This window comes from Hemiscyllium ocellatum, chromosome 30 (genome assembly GCF_020745735.1).
Source record: "Hemiscyllium ocellatum isolate sHemOce1 chromosome 30, sHemOce1.pat.X.cur, whole genome shotgun sequence".
NCBI lineage: Eukaryota > Metazoa > Chordata > Chondrichthyes > Orectolobiformes > Hemiscylliidae > Hemiscyllium > Hemiscyllium ocellatum.
The window spans coordinates 28,865,846-28,878,033 of record NC_083430.1 but is presented as its reverse complement, the minus strand read 5'-3'; the positions used below and the strand labels follow the sequence as shown (position 1 = coordinate 28,878,033).

General features: G+C 37.5%; 1 protein-coding gene across 3 annotated transcripts in view; it reads right to left on the bottom strand.

Annotated features, from left to right (window-relative positions):
* LOC132829878 (grainyhead-like protein 3 homolog) overlaps positions 1-12,188 on the bottom strand; it is a 98,171-nt gene that overhangs the window by 54,530 nt on the left and 31,453 nt on the right. For 2 of the 3 annotated variants that reach the window (XM_060847277.1, XM_060847278.1), the window contains exons 2-5: positions 6,436-6,622; positions 5,397-5,477; positions 2,675-2,745; positions 1,282-1,603 (exon numbers count right to left, since the gene is read on the bottom strand). In XM_060847277.1, coding sequence (XP_060703260.1) covers positions 1,282-1,603; positions 2,675-2,745; positions 5,397-5,477; positions 6,436-6,622 — 661 coding nt within the window. The remainder of the gene's footprint in view (positions 1-1,281; positions 1,604-2,674; positions 2,746-5,396; positions 5,478-6,435; positions 6,623-12,188) is intronic. The other variant, XM_060847279.1, reaches the window with a different exon arrangement.

The following is a 12,188-nucleotide window of genomic DNA, read 5'->3' as shown; positions in this document are numbered from 1 at the left end:
AGTTTCGTTCTGCAGGATTCCTTGCCTTTGGCCTGCACTTGTAGATAAAGTATTTATTAGGCTAGTTCAGTTTCTGGCCAATGGGAGCCCTAGGATGTTGATAGCCTAAGAGTTGTTGACATTAAAATGGTAAAATAATCCCTTCATGCCTCAGTGAAACTTTTTCCTGATGTAGTGGTTGAAATTACAGACCGTCTTGCTTAGCATCAAAACACAGTGGCTCTGATTAGATCACACATCAGCATCAATGTGTTGAAAACCTGAACAAGTGATTAGTTTGCATGTTGGAGCCTTGAATGCTTTAACTGTGATTTAGATTCTGTTTTATAAAAATGTCTAAAACCAATTAAGAGCACTTTAATACCAATGAGAGTTAAATACTAAGGGATAGGAGCTATATAGCTGAATAAATTAATTAGCATTGATAGAAAAAAAGTAACTTCAGTTCATAAAGACAGCTTTCAAATTCTTATTCAGCCGTGTAGCAGATTCCCTTTTTGCTACATTCAGATTCAAAAATTAAAGTTTCTTCAAAATCTATTATTGGCAATCGAGTAGCTAAACCTTCAACTTTATTCTAATTTCTGTCTTCAGTGTTAGTTAAATAATTCGAGTTGGTCACTTCCTGCGAGCTTTATAGTCAGGACTGATTCATTACCATTGGCTATAATTTCACAAGGTAGATTTGGATAGACATTATTTCTGCATAAATACCTCATTGGACTGAAAAGATGATCAAGCAAAACTCCAGAATCATTCAAACCTCTTCTGCTACCATCAACTTCCTTGTCTGTCCCTCCTTCACTACAGCAATACAACGATAGTGCTCCACGTCTGCTTTCTTACTTAATTCCGTAAGTGTAATCTTTTATTTTAATCTTTTCTTTGAAGCTATTTTGTCAGACAATATGTTTCTTCATACTTCATCATCACTTAGCTGAAAGCTGCCTGATGATTCACTTCAGCGCTCCTGTCAAAGTACATTCTAGACAACCATCAGGAGTAGTGTGTGTGAACATTTTCTCCATTCTGAAGATTAATGACCTTGACTGTTATATCCCCTCACAGTTACCAAATCAAGATTAAAATCATGTCAAGAGTAGAAACACAGGCCTGAACCTGAATTATACAACTGCTTTATCACCCAACCCATTGATACACAATAATTGATATAATTAGTCACTTGGGTCTTAACACATATTACAACATTGTTCAATTTGAGTCATTTTCATAACGATTTACTTTAGGAAATATTTGGACTGCTATTTCCATTAAACCTACCTCAGGTGACATGTCTTTAAATGTATCTTTGAAATTGTTCTCAGGAGCCCACCTTTGTGGTAGCTGAGTCATTAAAATATTATCAAATGAATCAATTAGATTGCAGTCATATAGGTCCATGGGAATACTGGTATAGTTATCCAACAGTGGCTGAGATTTAGAAGCTGTAAAGATCGAATCTGACTGGAGCCGGTGGGATCTTTTGTCTGGATTGGGGTACTCTGTTGACATCATGATATCTTCAGGCAAAAGTTTCATACTTTGAATAGAACAATCCAGAGACGTCATGTCATCGAATTCAAATCCATTTCCAGTGTTACTCCTGTAGAAAAGAAATGAACTTGTGAAAAAGACACAGTCTAGTCTTTCCTCTCATTTTATTAGATTTTTCATTTCCTGGATGGCTTTCAACTTCAAGTATCCACTTCAATGTGGAAGACAGTGAATCTTAGTTTGTATCCTCAGTTGACTTCCAGTTAGGGAGCAGATCAGTTAATCACTGAGGAGCTAATTCATCAGACTCCTTCCATTCTAAGAGCAGATTAACCTCACATGCTGGTGTTTACCAGGCATACTCACAGTTAATTGACCCATTAATCCTCTGTTACATTTGCATTGATCCTGATTTTAACTTGATTATTTTCAATAAATGGCCAAAGCATCTGGCTGAAGTCCATCTTTAGATTTGCAAATAAACTGCAACAGTTTGACACTGGCCTGTATGGGGAGGCAGCTTTGGCTTTCTTTCTAAGAGGAACAGAGGCTGCTGATGGCTTTTGTTCTCACTTTCTTTAATGAAGCTTGCATGGAATCCTCAAACTATCATTTTAGAATAGTACATAAATGATAACAAGATAAACCTAAAGGGGAGATTGGCATTAAATTTGTGGAGACAGAAGGAGCATGCTCTATGAAACTAAACTGGGCCACTAACCCACCTGACACCACCATTCCTAGGACTAGATAACAACCTTGCTCCACCCACTTACACACAATATTATAGTAGCCACTGGTCTGTCTCTTGGGAATTGTTTCCCATCAGCAGTTTGCCAGTCAAATGCTAACATGGACTAGGACTCCCACTGGGAATATTTGTGATGTGGTTGTGCAGTCTGCCATATGCAATTATGTTCTAATTAGGGAAGAGAAAAAGAAATGACACATTGCCACATTTAAGCAATGTTTGGGAAGTGACATTTTCTCTATTCTGAAACTTAGAGAGGGGAGTCTTTGAAAATGTGAGAAGACCCTGGCTCAGTAATCAAAGGCCACTTGAGGTGGTAAGTTGAAACAAATGTTTGTCCAAAGGGATATTCAGTTCAGCATTTTCTTCTTTTTTTAAAAAAATGAGCAAAATGTGACGTGGCCATCAAAATCTAAAAATATCTCGTACCTTTTTACTAAATTCGATTCACATGGGCGAGGCACTTTACCAGGCAGAATAAGTCTTTCCTGCTTTGGGACCTTTAAAAGAAATAACATCACACATTTAAATAAAGGACACAGAAAATTCATAAACTGTTGAGATTCAAAACAAACTCAGTCAACAGGATTTGGCTTGATTTGCTGATAGCAATTGTAGAATAACAAATATGTCAGATAATTCATTAGCTTGTTCATATGACTTGTTGTAAGCTGAGTAACTAGATCTTATCTGACATTTGAGAATGAGATAACAGTGATGTGTGTGTTTCTCGAATTTTGAAACACATTTTATACTGGTCTCATTATTTCCAATTGCAAGTTCAATTACACACCTCAGAGACATAAGAAAAAGCCTCTTTTTGCTTCCTCACATTCACATGTCTCTGTCCTGGAGTACGGGGAGCAAATAGTCATGTAGCAGCCCAAGGTTTCATTTATGTAGGCTGTTGATGTCACAATGAATTTCTCAGTGGATCATAACATGCTGAAACTTATCACTAAAGCACAGAAACAGCCATTCAGCCCAACCAGTCCAGAACGGTATTTTATACTCCACTTTAGTCTTGCCCATCTTATGAATGAGAAGTTTCTTCATATTTTGTGCTCCAATTGAGCCTTGCCCATCCTATGAATTAGAGGTTTGTCCTTTTTTTTTGCTCCAGTGCCAACCATTAATGGGACAAATGAATGTATGAACTGTATCTTAAATTAAGCAAAATCTTATTTGGCATAAAACGTTTTTCCTGACCATGGCATCTCAAATCTTCAACCTTATTTTAATACATTCATGAAATGTGGGAATGCTGGCTAAGCCAATATTTATTGTTCATTCCTCATTACCTTTGAGAAGTTGGTGGTGAGCTGCCTTACTGAATTGCTGCCATTCATTGGTGTATGTAAACCCACAATACCATTAGGAAGGACATGTATAGGATTTTGACACAATGACAGTGAACCAACACACATATATGTCAAGGAGTGGATGGTGAGTACCTTGCAAGGGAGCTTGTAGGTGATGGGATTCCCTTGTATCTGTTGTTCTGTTCTTCTGGATGGATGGCATCGTAGGTTTGGAAGGTGCTGTCTAAGAAGTCTTGGTGAATTTCGGCAGTGCATCTTGTAGAGTATACACTGCTGCTACTGAACATCGATGTGGAAGAAATGAATGTTTGTGGATGTGGTGCAAATTAAGAACTGGTTTGTTCTGGATGGTGTAAAGTATCTTGTGTGTTGTTGGAGCTATACACACCCGATCAAGTGGAGAGTATTCCATCACATTCCTGACTTCTGGCTTGTAGATGGCAATGGGCTTTGGGGAGTCAGGAAGTAACTTACTATTGTCAGATTCCTTGCCTCTGACCTGCTATTGTACACTTTCAATGCTCTAACGAAAACAATCCAATTTGTCCAACCTCTTGTTATCGCTAATATACTCTGAATCCTGGCATCAACCTGGTAAACCTCTTTTGTACCCTCCCAAAGCCTCCACATCTTTGCTACAGTGTGAAAACCAGAACTGCGCACAATATTCCAAATGTGGCCTAACTAAAGCTTTGTACAGGTGCAACTAACTTGCCAATTTTTATATTCAATGCTCCAACCAATGAAGGCAAGCATTTGCCTTCTTTACCACCTTCACCATTTGTATTACCACTTCCAAGGAACTATGATCTTTGTGTATAAATGCTCCTAAGGGTACTGCCATTTGCTTTCTTTTTGCATTTGACCTCCCAAATTTATCAAGGTTCCTATTTGTCAAGATTAAACTATATCTGCTATTTCTCTGCCCAACTTTCCAACTGATCCATATTCTGCTGTATCATTTGACAACCTTCCTCATTATCCACAACTCTACCAATTCTCATGTTATCTGCAAATGTACTAACAAGATTAGTTATATTTTCATCCAATTTATTTATATAAATTACAAACACAGATGTCCCAGCACTGATCCTTTCGGAACACTATTGGTCACAGACTTCCAATCAGAAAAACACCCCTCCACAACCACCTTCTGCCTTCTCTGACCAAGCCAATTTTGTATCCAATTTATCTACTCACCATGGATTCCATATGACTTAAACATCTTGACCAGCCTACCATGAGGGACCTTGTCAAATAACTTGGTGTGATAGTATTTGTAGAATTGGGGATATGCTAGGCTGTGAGTTTCTAGACTGTTGGAATACAATTTTCTGCTGTATTTGGCCCTAGTAGTACCTCATAATGGCCAGTCTTGAGCTGTTAGATTTTTTCAAACTCCATTTTATTTAGCACATTGACAGTGCTACACAAAATCATGTAAGATTCTCAGTATGAATATGGGATTACATTTCCACTAGGACTGGTCACTCTTAACAGTACTGTCAAGAACAGATGCATCTGTGGCAGACAGATTGGTGAGGATGAAGTCAAGCAAATTTTTCCCTTTTTGCTAGCGTTCTTGTAGCTAGCTTCAGATTCAGTCTAGCAGTTATATCCATTAGGGTCTAACAAGCTTGATCAGTAATGCCACTGCTGAGCCACTCCTTGTGACGAACATGGAAGTCTCCTACCCAGAGTTCATTCTAAGCCTTTGCCACCATCAGGGTTTCCTCCAAGACCTGTTCAATGTTGAGGAGTATTGATTCGTTAACTAAGGGAAGATAGTATGTGATAATCAGCAGGAAGTTTCCTTGTTCATCGCTGACCTGATGCAATGAGACTTCATGAAGTTCACACTCAACCATATTGGATTTTCCAGATAAATTTGTCATGTGTTCTCCTACCATCTAAACATAGCAAAAACAAAAGGAAAATGGGTGGCTGGTTGTGGTGTGAAATTTATTAATGATGAGTTGTACAGTACCATGAAAGAAGCAGCACAAAAAAAGATAATTTCTAACTATGTTGACTTTTGCCAACTGAAAGGATTTTCAGACCAAGAACAACAAAATTAAAAACAGTTAATCTGTCAGTTTAGATATTTTAGGTAAAGTGTTATAATAAAAGACAATGTTTAGTTTCATAGGGGAGTATATATCAGAGGAATGTTTAACCTGTAGGGCCTATGATACTACTTAATTCTTGGAAAGCTGGAAAACATTTTGACCACCATTGTCTCAATTTGACTATTAAATGAGACAATGAAAGTTTTCTTAGCATTTGTTTTTATTGGTTTTGGAACATTGAAATGCTGACAAGATAAGTTAAATTCCCAGTCTAATTTAAAATTCACTTCCAGATAAAGTGAGCAATTTTGTGGACACCACGTTTCCTGCAAATAAGTCGAGGAATATTTAAACATGAGAGAACCTCCAAAAACCGAGCAAGAGTAGGAGATATACCTCTTTGGGCCTGCTCTACTGTTCCATTCAGAATATGCTAATTTCTACCTCAAATCTACCTTCAACACTATCCCAAAGTAACTGTCTTGTATAATGGCTGGGGATTCATAGGCCTCTGGATAATTATGGTGCCATAGTATTAGGATTCACTGCTTGGACTGGCGTAGCCTTTTAGTCAGGAGGTTGTGTAGCAATGACTTTTGAATATATATAGAATGACACAAATAGGGAGCTTATTCACATTTGCATCATGTCAGGTTAGTCATTCTGATATCATTGAAAGTTTGATGCTGTATAAATAGCACTAAGATGCTTTAATTAAGATTTTCTAACTGAGGTAAAAGCTGTTTTATACAAAATAAATTTTTCCTTCAATCACTTACTTTTTAAACAAATCAAATACCTTATAATAGTCATAGAGGAAGCTCAAAGCAGCTACACTCTCATCATCACCATTGATGCTCATCATGGCCTTTGTTGCTGCAGTTAGTGGATTCTCCAGGTAGTTTTTCCAAGCTTCATCCTCGTTACTGACAGAATGTCGTTGGAAATTAACTGCTTCATTGTGAAGAACCATCACAGGCCTCAAACTGAAAAAAAAAATAGGATTTCAGTGAAAAACGAGCAACCTGATGTCACTGAGATAGAACTAAAATGGCTTTTGAAAATGAGGTGAAAAATACAGGGAACAATTACTTAAGGGAAGAGCCATGGTGGGAGATCAGCTTGAAGAAGGGTATTTTTCCTACTTCTTAACATACATTTCAAGAGTGGGTTTGAGCCTTGGGACACTGCAAGTTACATGACAGATGGTATCAGTAATAATGAGAAAAGAAGCCTCAAATCACAGAAATTTGAGTCGGCTACTGGATCCAAAGCATGATCAGTGTACCCAGACTCCATGGAAAAAGTTATTACAAAGGGACCAGTGAAATGATGAACGTGTCCTTCCAACACTAAAGCAAGAGGAATACATAAGACAAGGTGGCAATGTATCATTCAGCCTATTGGTTATGTCAGGAGCAAAGACGTGGTCAAAACATTTAACTTTCAAGAAGACTGACTTAAGAACTAAGAACGGATCAAGATGTGCAATAAAAGATCTGAAGAAAAGTGAGGACAGAGAACTTCAACAATTTTAAGAAATGAAGAAATAATTAACAAATGTGAAACATGTTGCTATAAAATGCTATCTGCCATACAAAAAAATATTTTTTAATGTAATGTAATTTGTCAACATTGGCTTCAAAGGCACAAATGTTTCCCATGATGATAACTTTCCCTATTTCAATGTTATCCATTCTGCACACCATTTTATAAAAATGACACCATAATTAAGCCCTGTCACACCCCTCAGTGACATTTTAATTACAGGGCTCCTTGCTGCTCTCCAACATTTTGTTTTCTCAAGCTTCGATCAACTATCTTGTCCACCAATCTAGCTTCTAAAGAAAAATATGAAATACCCTCAGAATTTTGCTACATGCATGCGATCTACAAAGCTTTGATCTTTCAGAGATAATGGTTTCATTCCTGAGCCTGAATCAACACAATATATTCCTTTTGGTACTGCCCTACATTGTACCAAATTCTTCTGTGGTAAGACAACTGCATTCAGTTAATAAGTATGAGGTACATAAGCTTGATTCAAAAGGGCATGTTCTTACCATAAAACATGCAATTCAGTTGGGGGAGAGGGATTCTTTCTTCTTGCAAACTTAGACATGCAAATAAGTTTCTTTTCTGCTTTAACATGATAGACATTTGGGATTTTACAATAGTTTACTGAGACAAATGACAGTTGGGTCATTTTTACAACTGGTTTATTCTTGTCTAAAGGCACATTTTTTAATGGCCTTAGCTTATTTAATCAGAGTATCTGATTAACAGCATTGAGGATCCAGGTGGACATATAGACTGCACCCAACACCTGGAGGAAGAAAGCCTCATCTTCTGCCTTGGGACATTGCAACCCAACCGAAATAATGTGGATTTCATCAGTTTCCTCATTTCCCTTCCACCCACCATATCCCAGTCCCAAGCCTCCAACTCGACACTGTCCTCTTGACCTGCCCATCATCTTTCCCATCTATCCACTCCACCCTCCTCTCCAACCTATCACCTTCTTCCCCACCTTCATCTACCTATTGCATTCTCAACTACCTTCCCCACCCCCCCAGTCCGCAGCCCCACTCAACTCCCGTTTATCTCTCAGGCCCCCAGTCCACAAGTTTCATTCCTGATAAAGGACTTATGCTCAAAACGTTGATTCTCCTGCTCCTCAGATACTGCCTGACTTGCTGTGCTTTCCCAGCACCACACTCTCAACACTCACTTTCTGCCAGTCCACTTACTAACTCTTAGTCGTCCTGTCCCTGGAATAAATGAAGGAAATATCAAATACTAAATATAGCTGAGAAAAACCACAAACAGAGAGGGACTAATTTTAAGGAAGCTCACCCAACAGAAATCTGGCAGCATTAGATCAAAATCAGCTTTACATCAAACATAATTATACTTTCCACTGAAGTAATTTATTTTAGGCAATATGATTTAATTTTATCTTAATTATCCATAGTTGCATATAACACAAGGCACAGGATTTAGCCCCTTGTATGTCTGCCAGTTTTTTTCCTCTGGCACTCCATTGCTCATCCAGATTCCACCTCCATACCCTAATACTTATTTTTATGTTTGAAATTTGACCAATTCTTCCTTAAGAATTGCAATTTTTTTTCTCTCTGTAGCCTCTGGCAACAAAGCATTCCATGTTACCCTATGTAAATATACTTCTCTCAATCTCATTTTCATTAATTTAGTGACCGCTTTAAATTGGCAATCCTTTGTCATCTTACTCATTCTTAGTAAAACTGTTCTGTACTATTGATAGTCTCCATCAAACATTCCCTTAGCATGTTATGTTCATGAAAGTAGTCCCAAATCTTAAAATTTCTTCAAAGCTCTGTGTAGCTTCAATTCTTATGTTTTCACATGCTTTCACCTAGTGGGGAAGCTTGTAGATGAGGAAATGAAAACCTCAATAGAACGGTGAAAAACTCTGAAGATAATGGTGCAAAAGTGGGTAAAGAGGTGATGGATATGCAAGTGAAGAACCAATTGTGGGCAGTATAAACAAGCCTTATCTCTTATAATCTGAAAGCTGAACCCTTCATTATAATACTTACTTGTGCGAACTGAGGAATATTAATTAAAATCTTTACACTAGATTTAAAGTGATCCTACCGATCTGATTGAAGACACCATCATAGTTGAAGACCCAGTCTTCAACTTCATAATTTTTTAAAGTACATATTTTCAGTTAAATTCAACAAGATCATGTATAAATTTGATTTACAGTTCCATATAAAAATGTATCAATAAAAATACACAACTGTGGCAATTGATGGGATTCACATTAGACACAGAAAAAAAATACTCTCCACAGAAAACCAAATGTTTATTACAAGTCTTCAACAATCCAATAATGAATCAATTAGCAAAATAAAGCAAACCATTTTTGAGAATTGAATCCAAAAGTACCTCGTGGTATTCTGGAATGATTGCATTGTAGTTACATTACTGGAATCGTAATTCCAATGATCTGGGGAATGAGTTCAAATCCCGCTACATCAACCAGAGAACTTAAATTCAGTTAATTAAATAAATTTGAAATAAAGCTATGATCAACATTGCCGACCGTAAAGTTACCATATAGGATGGTTATAGTAACCCGTCTCGTTCACCGATGGCCATTACCAAAGGCATTCTGCCAAACTTACTCAACAGATTTACATGCATTTCCAGATCCACGGCAATAGTGTTGACTTCCAATAAAACTTCAGTACAGCCTCAACTGAGTGAATTGGAAATGCTGAGACTGTTCTCCATGGAGAAGAAAAATTGGAGAGGAGATATGATTGAGGTGTTCAAAACCATTGGGATAAAAAGAGACAATTTTCATTGGCGGATGTGATGAGGGGACACCAATCTAAAGTGCTCAGCAAAATAATCAACAGAAATATGAGGAAACACTTTTCACATCGTGAGTGGTTAGGATGTGGAATGCATTAAGTGTGTGTGTAGGCTAATTCAATCACGATTGTCAAAAAAGGGAGTTGGATAAGCACATGAAAAAATTACAGGTATGCCAGCATTAGGGAGGACAAAGTCAGAAATCACATGACACCAGGTTATAGCCCAACAGGTGTATTTCAAACCACAAGCTTTCAGGGTGTAAACCTGTGGACTATAACTAGGTGTCATGAGATTTCTGACTTTTCCCACTCTAGTCCACCTCCACATCATAGTATTGGGGAGAGAAGTGGGACTGTGTGATTTGGTGGGTTACATTGCAGAAAATTGGTCAGGTTTGTGATCAGCCAAATGACTTTCTTTTGTGCTGTCACCATTCTGTGACTCTCTGACCTTTAACCATAGTTTTAAATGGCCTAGCATGTCACACAGTTGTCAGGTAGATGGTTTGCTGCTTTATGAGTGATTTACAACCACAATGAATTCTGAAGCCTACATTCTGTGAATTCATTCAATAAAATTCCAGGATTGCACTATCAGTGGGAAGTTTCAACAAGGCATACCTCTCAATGACAGACATAAACAGCCCACACCTTCCCACACATTGATTTTAATGGGTAGAACAGTGTGATTTTGAATTGCATGACCAATGCCCTCTCACAGAAAACGGATCAGAGGATCTGGTGTAAAGTCCCTTCTTTAATAACTACTTCATTAAACACAATTGTGTCTCAGCAATTAACTGTTAGAGAACTAAATGGCCTTCGCAGTGTTGAATATTAGTACCTCCTTTGGTTTTACTTCTGTTACGTATCTGTGGAATACACCTATGTAAAATTCCTAGTCTTAAATATTTCACAGTAACAGCAAACCAGCAAGATCCAAATTGTAGAAATGTTTCCAATTCACAACATGAACTAGATTTTCAGTAAATATCCCTATTGCTAAACTACAGATTTTGATTCAGAAATATTTTTGTAGTTTTTGAATAAATTAGAGTAACAATTATTGTTGCTTAACAATGTCATTATTCTACCAACATCAATCTTATGAGGGTGGAATTAAAATTGAACTTTAAAAGCATCTAAACTATTCAGTGTTATTGATATTGGACAATTTAACAAACCCAGATTGGCAGGTTAAAAATCACACAACACCAGGTTATGGTCCAACAGATTTAATTGGACTATAACCTGGTGTTATGTGATTTTTAACTTTGTACACCCCAGTCCAACACCGGCATCTCCAAAAGATTGGCAGGTGCATGTGATTTTGCTGAATATCATTGATGCAACACAAATTTAAAGTTCAAGCAAAGGAATGCTACTGGGGATGTCACAAGATTCAAATCCAAGATCTATTTAAAGATAGTCCTAAGTAACTTCGTCATTCTAGGGGTCATTCAAAGTCCTGGAAGAAGCACATAGTTCAATGTTCAGACAGTTGAAGTTATGAGGAGATAACCTCCTTCAAACTTAGAACTATAAATCTAGTGAAAATTCTGGATCAATATATTGTTTCGCAAGATCAGAAAGCAATGATACTAAATCAGCACTGATGGCACTAATCCAAAAAACTTGATGTTTGTCATGCATGCATCAGTTGCATTATTATTTACTACTAACCGCTGTTAATTTCCTCAATTAGAGGAACACTCAGAAAGAAATACACATGCACATGAAATTGCAATTTATGAAGCACGCAAGAAATGAAGCAGTGGGTGGTAGATTTTCCAGTATCCTTACCAGGCAGCAAGGAATGTGACACAACTAGTCCCAAAAGCAAAATGCTGCTTTCTCCTAAGAATGTGTCGCTATTCCAGAGAAAATCCTGGTGGAATGCACATGAACTATTACTTCAAAACTCACAAAATCTTTGCCATCCACTTGCCCACTCACTTTGTCAAATCATTTTTTTTTCACCTCCAGAAACTCATCAGGAAACTCCAAGTAGGAGCCATCAGACTTGCAACCCCTGCCTACAGCACCATTGCTTACCAGGCTGTTGGATATTGGTACAAAATATAAACGATCCTTCTCCAAATGAGAAAACAACAGAAATCTTTATTACAAATGCCATAGTCTGAACCAGACCATGACATTCTCATTGACCTCAAGATAAGCA